Source organism: Pimephales promelas, chromosome 9 (assembly GCF_988280905.1).
Source record: "Pimephales promelas chromosome 9, fPimPro1.hap1.1, whole genome shotgun sequence".
In the NCBI taxonomy this organism is placed as follows: Eukaryota; Metazoa; Chordata; class Actinopteri; order Cypriniformes; family Leuciscidae; genus Pimephales; species Pimephales promelas.
Genome location: NC_142777.1, coordinates 22,828,478 through 22,845,449, shown reverse-complemented (window position 1 = coordinate 22,845,449; position 16,972 = coordinate 22,828,478). Strand labels below are relative to the sequence as shown.

The 16,972-nt window shown below is 36.3% G+C and overlaps 5 protein-coding genes and 1 non-coding gene across 7 annotated transcripts; 2 read left to right on the top strand and 4 right to left on the bottom strand.

Moving 5' to 3' along the window:
* The first annotated feature begins 341 nt into the window (after nt 1-341).
* Nucleotides 342-2,384, top strand: sowahd (sosondowah ankyrin repeat domain family d). 2 transcript variants are annotated; one of them, XM_089134878.1, is made up of 3 exons: nt 342-429; nt 538-596; nt 1,135-2,384. In XM_089134878.1, exon 3 carries the CDS (start codon nt 1,155-1,157, stop codon nt 2,223-2,225), a length of 1,071 nt encoding a protein of 356 aa, XP_088991004.1. In that variant the 5' UTR covers nt 342-429; nt 538-596; nt 1,135-1,154; the 3' UTR covers nt 2,226-2,384. The 2 variants fall into 2 exon arrangements, with proteins under 2 accessions (XP_088991004.1, XP_088991003.1); XM_089134877.1 differs by having other exon boundaries at nt 1,046-2,384.
* A 159-nt stretch (nt 2,385-2,543) lies between these two features.
* On the bottom strand, nt 2,544-4,188 carry rpl39 (ribosomal protein L39). The gene is made up of 3 exons (XM_089135188.1): nt 4,144-4,188; nt 3,369-3,514; nt 2,544-2,754 (listed from the first exon to the last, which is right to left on the bottom strand). The coding sequence occupies exons 1-3, from the start codon at nt 4,186-4,188 to the stop codon at nt 2,706-2,708; spliced, it is 240 nt and encodes a 79-aa protein (XP_088991314.1). The 3' UTR covers nt 2,544-2,705.
* Nucleotides 3,104-3,235, bottom strand: LOC120474847 (small nucleolar RNA SNORA69). The gene has a single exon (XR_005621847.1). It is a non-coding gene; the product is annotated as a small nucleolar RNA SNORA69 (small nucleolar RNA).
* A 1,546-nt stretch (nt 4,189-5,734) lies between the features above and the next one.
* Nucleotides 5,735-10,346, bottom strand: upf3b (UPF3B regulator of nonsense mediated mRNA decay). The gene is made up of 10 exons (XM_039664657.2): nt 10,080-10,346; nt 9,522-9,628; nt 9,323-9,429; nt 9,018-9,116; nt 8,244-8,354; nt 7,881-7,924; nt 7,552-7,743; nt 6,414-6,562; nt 6,018-6,339; nt 5,735-5,940 (listed from the first exon to the last, which is right to left on the bottom strand). Exons 1-10 carry the CDS (start codon nt 10,191-10,193, stop codon nt 5,818-5,820), a joined length of 1,368 nt encoding a protein of 455 aa, XP_039520591.2. The 5' UTR covers nt 10,194-10,346; the 3' UTR covers nt 5,735-5,817.
* An 889-nt stretch (nt 10,347-11,235) lies between these two features.
* On the top strand, nt 11,236-11,860 carry ndufa1 (NADH:ubiquinone oxidoreductase subunit A1). The gene is made up of 3 exons (XM_039664658.2): nt 11,236-11,428; nt 11,513-11,602; nt 11,768-11,860. The coding sequence occupies exons 1-3, from the start codon at nt 11,327-11,329 to the stop codon at nt 11,786-11,788; spliced, it is 213 nt and encodes a 70-aa protein (XP_039520592.1). The 5' UTR covers nt 11,236-11,326; the 3' UTR covers nt 11,789-11,860.
* A 1,990-nt stretch (nt 11,861-13,850) lies between these two features.
* On the bottom strand, nt 13,851-16,768 carry nkap (NFKB activating protein). Its single transcript, XM_039664659.2, has 8 exons — nt 16,127-16,768; nt 15,951-16,031; nt 15,647-15,711; nt 15,429-15,527; nt 15,304-15,343; nt 15,035-15,226; nt 14,780-14,929; nt 13,851-14,384 (listed from the first exon to the last, which is right to left on the bottom strand). The coding sequence occupies exons 1-8, from the start codon at nt 16,441-16,443 to the stop codon at nt 14,210-14,212; spliced, it is 1,119 nt and encodes a 372-aa protein (XP_039520593.2). The 5' UTR covers nt 16,444-16,768; the 3' UTR covers nt 13,851-14,209.
* Nucleotides 16,769-16,972: the final 204 nt, after the last annotated feature.

The window sequence follows — 16,972 nt, the reverse complement described above, 5'->3', positions numbered from 1 at the left end:
TTTACATTTTTTTTTAGAAGCCTAACGATTTTAAAGCAAATAAGGAAAGTTCGTCTTCTGACTTAAAGCACAAAAACGGCCTATTTTACATATTTACGTGACGTGTATATTATTCTAAATGTTACATATTGATATTTATGAATATTATAAATGTAAATATTGTTGTTTGAAAAATGACGTAACATTTTATAAAGAACTTAGAAGTAGGCTAGTATTTAAAATCGATTTTATTTTATTTTATATTCGTTGAATTAGGCAGACTTTCTTCTCGGTTCGGTCAGCCAGCTGAATTGTCACAAGTGTCATTGGTCTGAAGTTTTGATTGAGTCAGTTGTAGCTCTATTTGAACTTTAGACTTTAGGGGAGGGTTTGAACGTCGGAAATGGACTGTGAGGAAAAACACACTTGAAAAGTTTCGGTTAGCTCAAAGTAAAGAACTAATTTTCTGATTCTCGGAAAGGAAAATAAATAGTCGTTTAACTGCTTTAAAAGGTTTATGAATTTATTATTGATTTGGTTGAACTGTGATTTATTCAGTAAGAAGAGCTGTGGACAACAGGTGAGAGACGGCATCCGATGAATCATCTCAGATGCAGGTAAAATTAATGACCGATACAATTCTCGTAAAACATTTCGAGAAAGAGAAAAGATAATGTTCGGTGTAATTTTATTTTTTAGACTTTAATCCTATTATCGTTTGTTCTACTTAAACAAATCAGACGACACGCTTAATCAGACATAGCCTAATCGACACAATAAAGCTAAACTTCGAGCTTAGATTAAATATTAAATAATGTGATATAATAGTAGTGTAGCCTAATTTAAAATACTGTGAATGTTTTGTTTTAAAAACAAATGTAAAAAGAGGAACACAAACGAGGAAGTGCTCGTTTCCCCCCCAATAGTTAAACAAAATCATTCATGTTGCTTAAATAGCGATCCTTTAAAGGTTTTAATATATTTTTTGATTATTATTATTTATAATAATATTATTAAACTATCTCATTCCATTTAAGCATATTATGTTCCTTTTCCCCCCATCTAGATTTGAACATATAGCCTAGAAAGTGAATATAAGGAAGATGTTTTTCTCTGGTTATGTAAGCCTCTTCAGTTTGGATCTTATCTAAATAGTTTCCCGGGGATCCGCCAGTATGTATGAGGGGAGCAGCAGTGGACCCAGGACTGAGGAACAATTTAATACCTCTGTGGGAGAAGCAGCACAGCTCTCAGAAGAACCCAAGGATTCAGACTGTATAGCCTCAGGCAGTAATGGAAGTAATTCAGATTCCCCTAAAAGCAGAACAACAAGCCAATTCCGCTCAAATCTTGAAGAGCGTTTCTCAAGACATGGGGCTCGACCCGTGTCTCCTGCGTTCAGCAGCGCCTCCTCGCGCAGATCCAGACTTCAGAAACAGCTGGAGGTCAGCAGTGAACCGGGCAGCAGCAGCAGCGCCGCCCGCAGACTATCCGTCGATGCTTCGGAGAAGGGCTCCCTCACGCCCGCTATGCGTAAGAAATATTTAAAAGAGCTTTTTCTGAATAACAGATCTGGATTGTCGAGCATTTTATCATCCAAACACAAATTGTCAAAAGAAGAGGAGGAGGAGGCACCGAATGGAGACATTGTGAACTGCGGCACGCTATGGGCTTTGGATCCCATGGAGCACGCGTGGATGCTCTCTGTAGTGGATGGGAATTATGAGACCATAGTGGAATTTCTCTCTGAAGATCAGAGTTTATTGAGCAGAAAAGACTTTATTAGTGGTTTTACAGCTCTCCACTGGTTGGCCAAAAATGGAAAGGACGAGACACTGATTAAGCTTCTCAGGCATGCTGAAAAAGAGGGGCTGTCAGTGAATGTGAATTTGAGAGGCAGTGGAGGTATGACGCCTCTCCACTTGGCTGCCATGCATGACCAGTACATGGTTATGAAGATTTTGGTTGGTGCATTCAGTGCTAATGTAGACATCATGGACTACAATGGGAAGAGAGCATGGCAGTATCTTAAAGACAACGCACCAAACGAAATTAAGGAGCTTCTGGGAGCCTGTGATGATGATTACTTCTGGCATTTGAATGTGAACAACAGTTCGAGTCAAGCAGTTGAAGAACATGCTCAAGAAAACAGAGTCGAGGTGGACGGCTCAGGAGGATTTGCACGCGGGCGGTTCACATCATTTAAGAGGCTGTTGTACAATATTGGCCTGCTTGAAAAGGTCTGAGACTGTAAAGCCAAAAGCATGTTTGTCAGATCATTACTGTTAAACACCAAGTTGAAATGTTTTTATTTGTAACATGATTTGTATGATAATGATAACTATTTAACCTGAAATGCATCATGATTCATTTTTAATCTTCTTAATAAATCAAATTGCAAGGAACTTGGAGACATTTTTATAAATATCTGTCTTGGGTAAGAATGAGCCTAAATGCTCAGAGAAAAATATTTTTTTGTGCAAGACATTGACCTTTTGCAGAACCAACAATAGGAAAACTGACTGGCATTTCACATTTTCAAAAAAAGAGAAGGATACACATAATTCTGGTTCGATGACAAATCTTTTATTTAGGAAGGACATAACCAGAATATCTGTACAAAAGAGACTGTTGTTCCAGATAGCATGCCTTCTCTCCAGCTATGGATGAGTTGGTGGTCCTGGCAAAGAACAGATGGAGGGGGATTGCTGAAGTTAATCTTGTGTTTACAAGCCCAGCTTGGTCCTTCTCCAGTGTCTCCTCTTGGAGTTGTATCTGCAAAAAGATTTGCCAATGTAAAGCATCACACAGGATCACAGCCATTAAAATGAATCACACTAGAATCCCAAGGTTTCCATTACAAACTGCACTGCTCTAAAACTAAAAAATAGTGTGGCTCAATAAGGTGGGTTAAAGTATAAAGAGAAGAAAACTTAAATGAACCAAGCAAATGTAAGTTTAAATGATCAGAAAATTAAGCACTGCATGCATCACTTAAAAGCATAGTTAACATAGCAGCAACAAAAGTAGTTAAAACAAGCAAGCCAACATGGCTTAATATGCATAACGTTATACAGTTCTAATGAGAGCATTCAACTTTAACTTTTTTTTAATCCTATGAAATGTGTCTCCACAACAGAGCATTCATGCGTCATATGGGAGATGACAGTACTCAAGACTCCACTGTAGATGATGCTCTCAGCAGGATAATGGCAGTACTCCCACAAAATTGAGCACTGTAATTGCGTCCTGCTTTCGTTTGGTTACTATAAAGAACTGGGCAAGAATACAAGGGCTACTAACACTTTAAAAGTGTAGTTGCTGGTGTAACGTTAGTTTAGCTGCGGCAAATAACTCCTACTGCACAGTGCACAACCATGTCAACATACCGGATCTTGTTGCCAGTTTTCATCCTAATCCACTGTGGAATCGGCCTGTTCTGCTTCTGCTTCTTGGCGAGAAAGCGTTTGATCCTGAAGGTCTTATGTGACGCCTGAAATACAAATGTGAAGCACACATGGTTAGGCAATCTGCGCTAGCTTAAGTTAGTCATGGGACGACACATCGTCAGTGAGATATTTCCATTATTTATCGAACAGTAATCTGTTTAATACCAAACACAACCAACGAAGAACATCAACTTGCACAGAAAAATGAAGAGATGTGCAAGAAAACAATTACTTGTAGGACGATGTTTTATGATTCTCACTTACCATTTCGGAGATGGCTGTCCGTTCACCACTATGGCGGTAATCGAAGAGAAGGAACCATGGGAAATGCAAGCAATCTATATCCGAGTCGTGAACCGAGCTACTCCTTCACGCCACAGCGCCGACCAGTGGCTCCACGGAGAACAAGCTACTACGTAATGCTGACATTTCCCAATATTAACCCGACGTGGTTTAACCTTTTGATAAATAATAGCAGGTGTATGCTCTCCATCCAGCCAATGCATGTCTCTTTAAACCGTAAAACCTCTGGGTCGTTCCACGAAAAATGTGCATTTTATGCCACTTCCTCATGAACACGTGCAAACAATGATGTAAACAATGGAAAACACCAACGTATATGTTATTAACAGCATTTTTCTTTTATAGCCTACTTTAATAAAAATATAAAGACTATGAGTCTCTTCAAAAAAATGTATTTTCTCTTTCTTTTCACTTTGAGGTCAAGCTTGTCAACCTTGTTACAGTGGCTCCTACCCATGCCCATATGTTCTGGTCTTGCCCTTCACTACATAATTTTTGGACACAGATATTTAACCCTATTCTGTTTGTACAGGGGGTCAGTTTGATCCAACCGCTTTGTTTGGGGTTTTAGCTCCTACTTTGCAGCTTCCTAAATATAAAGCTGACTTTGTAGCCTTTATCTCCTTATTGGCTAGTCGTTTCATTTTATTGAGGTGGAAGTCTCCCTCGCTGGCTTCTCACTCGTCTTGGATCAGGGACATCCTTCAGTTCGTGAAGTTGGAGAAAGTATCGGTGCTCGATACATGGTTCTCAAAGTTTAATAAAACTTGGGGTCCATTTTTTGCACATGTTGAGGGATTGTTTCTTATGGCTATTCCAGAGTAGCCACCCTAATTGCCTCCAATTGTGAGTTTTTTTATTGTGTGAATTAGTAACATTCTGGGATGTTATGTATTTATCTCTATGCAAGTGAACATATTGGACTTTATTTAGCAGTGGGTGACCATTTTGTGTTCTCGAGCATATTTTTTTGCTGTTGTTGTTCTGTTAATTTGTTTTTAAGGGTTGTTTTTTATTTAACTTTTCCTTTCTTGTTAGTTGTACTTGACCCAGTGTTGATTCCCGAATTGTTACATATTAATAAGTGTCTTTGTATGTTATTTACATTTATATAAGTTATATATATATATATATATATATAAATGTAAATAACATACAAAGACATCTTGAAATGTAAAAGCTATTTCATGGAATAAAAATTGACCAAACAAATGTAATATGCAAATAAAACAAAACACTTGAAGTAACACATTGGTTGTTAATTTATTATCTTTTTGGATTTCTCTTCACATTTTGACAAAGCTGCAACTATAAAAGAAAAACAAGCTGTTTTGAATTAAGGATTAGTTACAATGAAACATACAATTGGATGACAGCACATGTGACCATTTCCTAACCAGATGATGCAGAGTGGAAGTATATGCTTCAATTGCCAAACTATAAAAGGCCACATCTGTTTTTGCATATAATTTAATCGACTTGCAGAAAGGAACTAACAGTGATCAAGGCATCAGCATCATAAAGCATGGCTTTTCCCACCTGACAAATCCCAAATCCAAACAGAAATGACTGCAGGCTACATACTTATAGAACACAATTCATTACTGATTGTCTGAAGTGAAATGCACTGTTTGATAGAAGAGAAGAGAGAAGGGTTACCAGATAGAAGGGTTCAGGTAAGGTGTGAAAGACCTTTCTAAAGCAGAACAGAGAAATCTTGAACAAGCCAGATCAAAATTTTTATTAACTATGAAACAGAAAAGCAGGTGAAGTAAAACAAGTTTGGCTGTGTACCAAAAGTAAGGCCACTTTAAGTTATCACGGTCCAATCACTTCTCTCGTTGTTATGCCCCGTTTCTCAAATCTAACCGTCGGTTAGGACTTGCCTTGCTCATGAACAGGAACTCATTCAGGCACTGGAGGGCAACAGGTATGTTCTCCCATGTCAGTGACAAGAGAGTTTTATTTTATTTTATGTGTGGGGATTTCTTTTGCTGGCAGCACCATGTTTTTGAGGTGTTTATCCTGACTAGAACAGAGATCCTCCTCTCTCGAGACATCATTTCATGCTAGCAGAGCTGCTTCCTCACTCGGCCACTTTCTCTTGGCTATTCTTGGACTCCAGCTCAGCCTGTCCATCTCCATCTCGACCTCCTCCCCGGGTACGGGTCCTCGCCCCAGGCTGGTACAGCTGAATCGCAGGCCGATCCTAAATCGAAATGTAAAATGAACAATTAGCCATATGTAAATTAAATCAGTGATAAACTATCAAAAAAGAGCAAGTACCTTATTTCTCAGACGATCCTTTTTGGCACTTTCTTCCTTTTTGTTGTCTTTTGATGGCTTTTCAGGATGAGCATTAACTGAGGACTCTCCAGTGTTTTCATGCCTTCTTTTCTCCCAAACATGCTCCTTGTCTTTCTTCCCTTCCTCCTCTCTCTTTTTGTAGGTGTTTTCTCCATCCTGACGTTCCCTTCTCCTCCTTCGTTCCTCATCCTGCCGTCTGATACGTTCTTTTTCTTTTTGTCTTCGCTCTCTGTCTCTGTCCCGGTCTCGCTCTCTGTCTCCATCACGATCTCTGTAATCTTTATGCCCACTATCCTCTGATCTGCATATTGACATAGTGATATAAAAATAAGAGAAGACTTGGAAAGGTTTTTCATCTAGTTCGACCAAACTTACCTGCCCCCCTTCTCCTCTCTGTGTTCACCATTCTGTCGCTTCTTCATCTCAGGTCGATCTTCCTTCTGTTTCTCTCGGTCTTGTTTCTTAGGCTTGTCTTTTAGCTTCTCAGTATCACCATTGTCTGCTTTCTCTGGTTTTCTTAAGAGCTAAAAGACAAAAAAACAGGACCTTACATTACTGTTCAAATGTTGAGGTTAGCAAGAGTTTTTTTTTAATTAATAAAAGGAAAAAGGAAATTAATATTTTTATTTGGCAAGGATGCATACAACTAATCAAAAAAAGTCATGTCAATGAAGACATCTATTATCTTGCAAAATATATCTATTTGAAATAAATGCTGTTTTAATTGTTTAATTCATTGTGGTTTCCACAAACATATTAAGCAGCACACATTTTTTCAACATTGATAAGAAAAGTTTCTTGAGCAGTGGATCATGTGAAACTGAAGACTGGAGTATTGATTCTGAATAATTAATATTCAATTCATATTTTGTGCATAAAGTGTGTTCTCTTAGTAATAAAACCATAGAAATTAATCAAGGTAGTCACTAGGCGCGTTTCCATTACAGAATTGTGCAAAACTTTTGCAATTATGTCGATAAAAAACTACTGCGAAATGACAGCTAACCGATGTTATGCGACTAAAATGTCATTTTTTCCTCTTGCGATAAATAATTCCAAAAATCATGGCAACGGACGTTGGTAGGTTTATAGCCTATATCACAGCCACCACACTAGACCTTATTATTATTAATAAAAGGAGATGTGAAGTGTTATCCAAGCATTAATAGCAGGGAAATAGGCTACATCTTGTTTCAGTTCTCGCGCTCCAGTTATCGGAGATCATGAAATCGCGCCTGATTTATTTATTTTATTAAACAAAAGCACAATGTTTTCTTCTTATTGTGAGTTAAGTTTACACAAATAAAAATAGTTACGAATAATGTATAATTTTCTGTATGACCAGAAATGATAGAGTAAGCTATTTTAAGTTGTTTTCACTGTTCACTGATTAAACAAGAGTTTTTGGGAAATGTTTCCATTGTGCGTATTTTCAATTCGCAATTTCAATTTGCGCAATTTAAAGGGAAAGGGAAATGCGGCTACTAATATTTACATAGTTATATATACATACCTTGATTTTTGGCTGTTCATCTTTAGGTTGTTCCTTATCTTTATCAGATGCCTTTTCTCCCTTTTTAAATTTCTCAGCCTCTTTTCTTTTTCTTCTGTCCTCTTCTCTCCACTTACGCCGTTCTTCATCTCGCAAGCGTTTGCGTTCTAACTCTCTCCGTCTCCTCTCTTCTTTCTTCTCTTCTCTAATCCTCTGTGAAAGACAGGATGAGAGTGCATAAACAAAATACACATACAGCATTGCATATTATATGTTTGCAAACCAAATTAACTGGTGAAAGGCCAATGAAGTATGCGATTACATTAGTAAATACTACACCCTCACTTTACCTGTTTATTCTTAAGGAAGTCCAAGAGAGGTGTCGTTTTTTTACCTGGGGAAAGAATTTTTTAAAAGATTATTTCAATTGAACAATGAAAACTATATCAAGTTTTTTTTTTTTGGTTTAAGAATGGAAGCTTGTTTTTATACAAAAGGTAATTACAACTTTTTATCTCACAATTCTTACTTTTGTGAGTTGTGAGTGTACATCTTGCAATTCAGACTTTTTTATCAATGCGAGTTATAGAAAATTGTGAGTTAAGGCCAATTCACACCGCACAGACAAACACCAATACGTTTGTTGGATAGGCGTGTTAACCCTGTCTGCATTGGTATTTTACAAGTTTCCATACTTTTGTGTCGAAACTCACCACTGAGTTCTTTTGTCCTGGCCTCTATTTCCTCAAGTAAGGTCTCAGGATTGGAAGGAAATTTCTCCTCATCACCATTGTAGAACTCCAAAAACTTTTTGTAATCAGCATCTAATAAGAGACAGGTATGAGTCAGCATGAATCTGGAATTCCGGTCATCATCTCTCCCCTATTGTGATGTATATCCAAATGAAGCGGCTTCTCAAATGAGAATTTTTTTTAACCCTTGGTTTCACAGAAAAGGCATGTTTAAGCTGTTTTAACTGAAAGCAACTTGCACTGACATATCTTAAAGTATGTCAAATGCAATTGTTTTGTCTCAAGATGCACACCAGTAATTCTTTTTTTTTCTAAGGCATATTTATAAAAGCTACTAAAATATCATAATTGAACAAAAGAATAATCCTGGCTTAATCTCTATACCCCTGTCTATGAAACCAGACGATAGTGCAGAAATTGATTATGTCCATCGGGATATTGATTGTATCGTTGTTTGTGAATTGCGATCTTCTGATTGACAGGTTGCTGGATAGGAGGGATTATTGTACAGCCCTTGCACCTGTGTCCACATCATCAGAGAAGAAAAGAGGTGTCATTTTGAGGGGAGGGGACTTTAATGAATTTGAACAAATATTACGAGGGCGCATAGATAAAAAAAAGATGTAGATGGACAAATCATTTCTAAAATATTAAACACAGCAATACACTATAAAACATAAGTACTAACATGTGACTAACATCTTCCCCATGTTAACTATTGTTTGCTATGATTACCATCTTCAATTGTTCCACTTTTGGCATCCTTCTTCTTGCTTCTTTTCTTAGCAACTTTCTGGAATGGTGCAAACTCAACAATGGCAGGATATTCTTGTCCTATAACATGCAAAAAAAACCTTTTTACTGTAGAAGAAGTTCACCAGCATAGAGAACATCTCAGTCTGAGGCATAAAATCTATAAAAATAATGAATCATAAGATATCTTTACATTTAAATTAAACTTCACAAAGTTTGATTCCAAAACTGACTTATTAGAGAGTAAATAGTGAATGCTGGAAATAATAATGACATAAAAGCCAAACCTCGATTATCAATGAAGACGTAGCCATCAAAACGGTCTCTGAAGAGAAGTACGTCATCTTGATTTTTGAAATTCAGATATGCTCTTGCAAACAGATGAGGGAAAAGACTGTAGATAAACAAACACCTTGATCAGCCACACAATACTTTTTATTTGTGTCACTTTTCTGCTTTCTTTTATGAAATACAGCACATACAAACCTAGTGTCACTTGAGAAAAACTCCAGGTAATCTAGCTCTGGAAGAGGCTGCAGTTGTTCCTCTAATTCTTCTTTAGTTAGACTTGGAGGCAGACGTCGGATCACAATCTAAATTAATGGTAACAAAAAAAAAATGTAAATACATATTAGAAATACATATAGACATTACTTGCATATGTACAATTCATATATTTTTATACACCGTAGAACATATAAGTTACGACACAGTCTACGTGATTAAGAGGGGAGAGTTAGAATTGTTAACATAACATGTTGGAATAATGGAATAAAATAATGTCTTATTTAACATGCCGCTGTGTAAACAAGGTGTCAAATCCCCGCAGAGTTAGGACACTTTGACAGGAGGGTTTGCTACCTATACTGTTGAAGCATTTTCATCTGCAACGTTTAAATCAAACAGCGAATAATATGTAAACATATAACTAGAAATACAACCACATACAATAACGTACAGTATTTCAAAAGGAAAGCGCCTAGCTGCTTTGTTCGTAGACTATTTGTAGCAGGAATGTAGCCAGCTAGCCTGCTAACTAACTACCTTTGTCATAGCTTCCTTCTTCTCTTTATTTGGCTTCTCTGGTTTATCGTTTTCATCACAATTTATATCCACTTTCCTTTCTCGGGGACGCGTATTTTCCTTGTCCTCCTTCATGACCCCCTTTTAACTTTTGCAACGATATCTGACTTGGTTTGTTTCTTGTTGTCGTATCTGCTCTCTCCAGTGCCCAACTTCTTCTTCTTCTTTTGGTTTTATGGCGGGTTGCGAACCGGTGCATTCCGCCACCTAGTGTCAGTGCCCAACTTTCCGCAGTTGTTTCTCAAAGACTGCATTCAGCCCTTATTTGTCATGTTATATCATAATTCCTACCGTTTTTTTTATATATATGTTTATTTTCCTTACAAATATCATTTTTGTACTTAGACTTCATTTATTTTCTTGTTGTATTAAGTGCTGCTCCCTCTGGCTATATTTTCTTTGTACTCTATAAGAAAAGAAAGTTATGCAGCCATGTTTGTTTGTAAATCTTGAAATTGCAATAAAATAATAATAAAAAAATAAAAATAAAAGGTTTACCAGGCGTCTCTGAGTGGTTACGGCTCATGGCGCAAAGAGTCGCTTCAATTTCTATCCCAGCATATCTCGAATAATTATAAAATATTTTTTATAAGCATAAGAGTATATTTCTGAAAACCTTGTTTGACAAGGTGATGCTTTTGGTAGTTGTTTATGGAGCCAGCTATCCTAGAGGTTATGGTGGGGAGGTTTCTAAACTTAAAAAATGACAAATTGTTATGTTTTTAATTATGGAAAGAGTTTGGAAAATTAAGCATACAATATTAATCTTGAGATTATACATGTTAAATTTCATGTTCACCAGTGTAAAATCAGCAATCAAACACCTCTTTTTTTCTGTGGTGCTGAAATAATTAGAAAACGATATCGTTGCTATTATGGACAGTAAAACAAAAAAGCAAAGCCTTTTATTTGTTTGTTTATTTGTATTATATTGGGGAATAATATAATTCCGAGCTATAAATACTCAGACAGTAGTAGGTTTTGTAGTAGTAGTTTTTAAAGCAAGAGCCACCACGCGGCGCTGCAGTATTACAGGCGAGGTTTCACAAGCGCGGAAGTGAATTATACACTTCTCGGAAGTTGTCTATGTGACCGTCATAGCATAAGGGCAGACATTTTGCCCCATATAAACGACAATTTTGCAAGAATTCTTTGGGAAAACCGTTATACAATTTCTGTGTGTTTTACACTCATATTTCACCACAACCATGTGGTACGAGATATTGCCCGGTTTTGCTATTATGACAGTTTGTCTTATGATTCCTGGTGTTGCTACTGCTCAAATCCAGAAGTTCACAAACGGTGGAAAGGTGAGTTTGTTCTATCCTGACATTTTACGGAAAATTCTGTGTGCCCTTGTCATGTCTGCAGCACTTATGTTCTTTAACTCATAGGATAAAAGGATTGCTCGGGATCCCTATCACTGGTATTTGATGGAGAGAGACAAGAGAGTGTCTGGAAGTGGTGAACATTACCGACCCAAGGTAATTATATATATATATATATATATATATATATATATATATATATATATATATATATATATATATATATATATATATTAGCTAGCGTGTGTAAATATGTATCAGTACTGGCAATATGCTCACCAAAACAGATGTTCTAATGTTTTTCTGTTTGTCTTTTCACAGGGACTTGAGAACATCAAGTGAAGAGTCACCTAGATGAAACTGAATTGTACATTTTCTCCAGCCATCTATTAAAATTCTGTCTTTAAATTATTACATTGCTTGCTGTTGTCACCTTTTTTCATATTTGAAATAGTTTAATAAGAGTTTTTACATCATTCTGTTTTTATGCTGGTCCACTTTGGTGTGAATATACATTTGGATATGAGTGTTTTGCATGGTTTACTGTATTAGATTTATGGAACTGGATCAGATTTGATTCTTAACCCTATTAACTTCGATTTTAGTTATTGAGTATATTTTGGATGCCAGAATTCAAGTGGCATATTAAAAACATCCAAGTAAATGACATTTTGTCACTTCAACTGTTACTCCAGTTTAATGATACAGTTAAAGTAGTGCATGGTCCAATCTTTTTTAGAGAGCATCACTACATTCTACATAATATATACTCCACAGTCTACAAAATGTGCAAAGTACTTAAAATAATTATAATTGATCAATTTAAATGCATCTACAGAATGCTTGAAAGTATATGAAGTACATGTAATGTGCATTAACAGGTTATAATAGGTTTATGTAATAAACAGGCTGCATAGAGTCTTTTAACAACTTCAAATGGAGTATCAGTAGACAATATAGAGATGCAATAAGCAGACAAATTGTACTGAAATAGAAACACTTATTTTGTAAAGAGAATCATGTACGCTTTTTACATCCATTTAGACGTCCAGTGGAGAAAATTAAGATGACGATCAAGAAGCAAGCAAGCACACATTACATATTCTTTTCCAAACCATAATGCTTACAACACTCTTTGTGGCTCTTACAGTCAGATAATTGTGACTTCCAGTCCTGGGAAAGTCATAAAATTGACCATTACGAATGTGCATTTCTAGTTAAACTCAGCTCTACTATAAAATCTCATTATGTATCGTTATTTGTAAATGCAATCTTAGATACATTTTTAAAAATACTTATCCAGTAGCTCCCATGAGTTATAGAAAATCAGTGGTCAAATAATAATAGGAGCTTTGACTTTCATTACATGGACATTTACTGTTCTTGAATGTAAAAATCCAGAATTTTATAGTTATAGAGTATACAGAGAGTCGACAGTAACAAAGTACATTTACTTGAGTACTGTACTCAAGTACACTTTTTGAGTATCTGTACTTAAAATGAGTATTATTTATTCTGGAAACTTTTTAACTTCACTACATTTGAAAGACAAATATTGTACTTTTTACTCCACTACAATATTCTGTCAAGGTCCTTGAATAGAAAGTAGTAACGTCAGCCATGATTTTGGTTGCAGGGGTTGCATTTTGGTTGGAAATGAAAGTTGGATTGGCATCAGAACTCGACTAATGTTGGATTCTTACATCAACCTGATTTTCATTTTCAACTTTGGGTTTGGTCTTCTAAATGCAAATTTTGTCATTGTTTTGGAGCACACAGCTTATATTTAACAGTTAGGCTAACATATTCATACTAAAAAGCCAAAAAACTGTAATGAATTTTATAGTTTGCACTATTTGGGAAAAGCCATTTGGGTCTCCAAAAACATTGTGGACGTTACGGAGTACACTTATTCAATCTCACATTAAATCCCACTACTGGAACTGTGTTCTAGAAATACATTTACTATTGATATGAGGTTAGATAGGCAGGCATAGATTCAGAGGCATAAGGTTTTGTAAGTACATGCAACAATAAAAAACAATACATTGACATTTCCTTTTGATACTTAAGTAGGCCTACTTTAAAAACAAGTACTTATGTAATTTTAAAATCGGTCTTTACAACTTTTACTTGTAACAGAGTAATATTTGACCAGTATCTGTACTTTTACTCAAGTAATGAAGTTGTGTACTTTGTCCACCTGACCTCTGATAGTATATACTTCCTATGCTGCCATGTAATATGTTTATATGGGTGGTTACTGGTTAATAATACTCTAAAAGCACTACATAAACTCAACTTAAATGAAATAATTCTTAAGAAAATGAATATTGTTGAAAGTTCTTGCAATTAGATATTCTAAGGACAGATCTTATAAACAAAGACTATATTATCAACCTCACAAGGTTAACACGGGGTTATTTATTACTAAAAAAAGTTCATTCTCATAGTTAATGAAAGTTCCAACATGACAGTGAATAACGTGACCATTCTGTTTATTTAGATGCAAAAAACACATCACATTAAGGGTTTTGCAGTGGGTAATCATTTGAGTTCTACTGGTCACAATTTATTCCTTACTCGTAATTAAAAATAATTTTACACAACAATATTAGTTCACAAGCCTCTCACTGTGTATTGCACAGGAGGATGTCCAAGCAGAGGAAATATTATTTCAGTAAAATCTGTCTTAATCATTTTTTTAAGTTTAAAAAGAAAAATAAAGACAAACAAACTGAAAATATAATTCTGCAGGACAGTCTACTTCTCATCTTTGCCTTTAGTTTTTCTGTACACCATTTCTCTGAAGCTTGAAAGGATTTTGCTCTCCCTCTTTCTCCTTTCTTCTTGGTTAAAGGATGCCAGCGCTCTCTTCTCATCAGCACTATAAATCTGGTTTTCCTTTCTCAGACGCACAGCCTCCATACGACGATGTCTGAGGGAATAATAGCATATGAAAGTAAACTACCAATCAAAAGTTTGGGGTCGGTAATTAAGTTAAGTTTTATTACATTTATTTGATATCAACAGTATTATTGTGAAATATTTTAACAATTTAAAATACCTGTTTTCTATTGTAATATATTTTAAAATATACTTTATTCCTGTAAAGGCAAAGCTGAGTTTTCAGCATCATTACTCAGACACAGTCTTCAGTGTCACATGATGCTTCAGAAATTAGTCTAATATGATGATTTGGTGTAGTTTAATTTGGTGTTTTGGTGTAAGACATGTTATACTGCACCCCAATCATGCAAAGAAAAAAAGCAGTAAACCACCCCTTTATTTTCTTTCAAAATACGGATCTATGTAAATATAAAAGTTTCATACCTGCTTCCACTCATGACAAAGCCAGATTTTTCAAACTCCGCAATCTCATCACTAGTCAAGCCGATTTCACCTCTTCTCGGAATACGTTTTCCTGCTTTGACAAACTCTGCCATGGCAGCACCTTCACCTGGTAGCAAAGCGTGGCCAAAACTATGGAAAAAAATGATAGGGCAGAAACATTCAGGATCAAACATGATATGAAAACAGCGACTGTTATAATTAAGCAACAAAGTGAAGGAGGAATCAAATGCTTACTCTAAAGGCTTATCATCTTGGGACAGGTGAGTGAGAGGGGCTTCAGGTCCAACAACATTTTCTCCAACACCAGTCTTCTCCACCCATGAGATTTCATTGACATCCTCTTCTTCTTCCTCCTCTGAATGTTCACTGCTAGAGCTACTGGACTCTTTGTGATTCTTCTTCGCCTTCTTCTTCTTTGACTTCTTCCTGTGAGGACAAAATCATACCACTGTATAAAAATGCTGATTCAGTACACTTACTACAAATGAAAACACAATTCTTACTTTTTACTTTTCTTCTTTTTTTTCTTCTTTTTCATCTCTTCTGCAAAACAAGCAAGAAAATATTTCATTTAATCTTACATATCACAAGAACAAGACATTTTAGAATAAAAATGTAAGCCCCAAACCTTCCGAATCACTTTCTGACTCGCTGTCCTCTGAGTGCTTCCTGTTTTTCCTCTTCTTTGATTTCTTCTTCTTCTTTTTTTTCTTTTTCTTCTTTTCCTCTGTGGGCATGAAATCAATAAAATCAGTCATTTCGATTGTTTATTCAGCAACTTCCATGTCACGTTCAGTAAATATGCTATAATGCAAAAAAGCATTGAGATTTTAAAGAATCATTTACCCTCTGAACTGGAATCAGAGCTGCTGTTCTTCACGTCCTCTTCTACAGGAGTGTGTTCGTCTGAGCTATTACAAGAGATCAGATGACAATGTGGAAGCACATGGAGTATATGACGAATATTACTGTGAATACACTATTTTAGGGTTTAAACTAAATTCTTGCTATTGTAAAAAGGTTTTAAATATATGATGACAGCTTGGTGATAATGAAGTGCAGATTGATTGACACCTATATAATGCTTAATGCATAATGAACAGTATAGACAGTGAGTAAGGACACTATGTGGTATTCAATATGTACTTACTCAGGTTCTCTGACTCTTGGAGAATATCCCCAGACTTCAGGACATCCCAGTTCACCAATTCTCTCGCGTTCCTGCAGACGCCTTGATAGAGAAAACAGAAGGAGAATAAATGCCACCGCCTTTTAATGTTACTACAAAAAATGTCTTGCACAATTGTAGAGAACAATGCGTCTAACCTTGCGATGAAGGCGTCTTGTCTCTGTCGTTGGGCATCATCTCTCTTCTCATAGTAATCGGATCTTGATCCAACACCGTGTTCTCTGTCTCTCTGATCTGACCAATTTATCCGATCTCTTTCCCGTGACCTCGACCGACTGCGAGAACCGCCAAATCGAAACCGGGTTTTGTTCCTGTCTTTATCGATGTATCGCGATTTGTGTTCGTCTTCGTAGTCGTTTCTGTGGTTCTTCAGTCCTCGGTTCTCCGGTGAGCGACTGCCTCGGCGTCTCTTCGGGCTCACGGGGCCTGAATATTTTACGTCCAGCTCGGGCATTACTATAATCTGTCTTATTAACTTTAACGTGTTAAATTAAGTTTTGCTTTCTTATATAATTTTGGGGTCAAAACGTGTCAATTACATGTTGTTGTAATGTCGCAGATCACCATGAACTAGCAAAGCTATTCTAGCTAACGTAGATAGATAAGCGAACTACGATTTCAAGTTATTTAACTAACGTTACTGAGACAATTTTCGTGTTGAGACTCACCACGGAACCTGTAAACAACTTAAACGCAGGCCATGGAACCAAAATAGCGTCGTTGCTGCTTGTGTTTACGTTTCCGTTACGCTAAATTCTTCTTTCATGAAGAATTGTGAGAAGACTCACGCAATATCGCCCCCTGGAGACCTGGAATTTGCGCATCTGGACAAAATGGCACTACAATCTCTGTTTTGGATTCCCCTTTTAATCCCACTGGGAAATGCATGTTGATTTAATAATTTGTCCTCGCAAGTATTAGTACTATGACAGGTGTATCTGGGTTACCTTATAGTGTATTTGACAGGATGGAGGCTTTGCTAT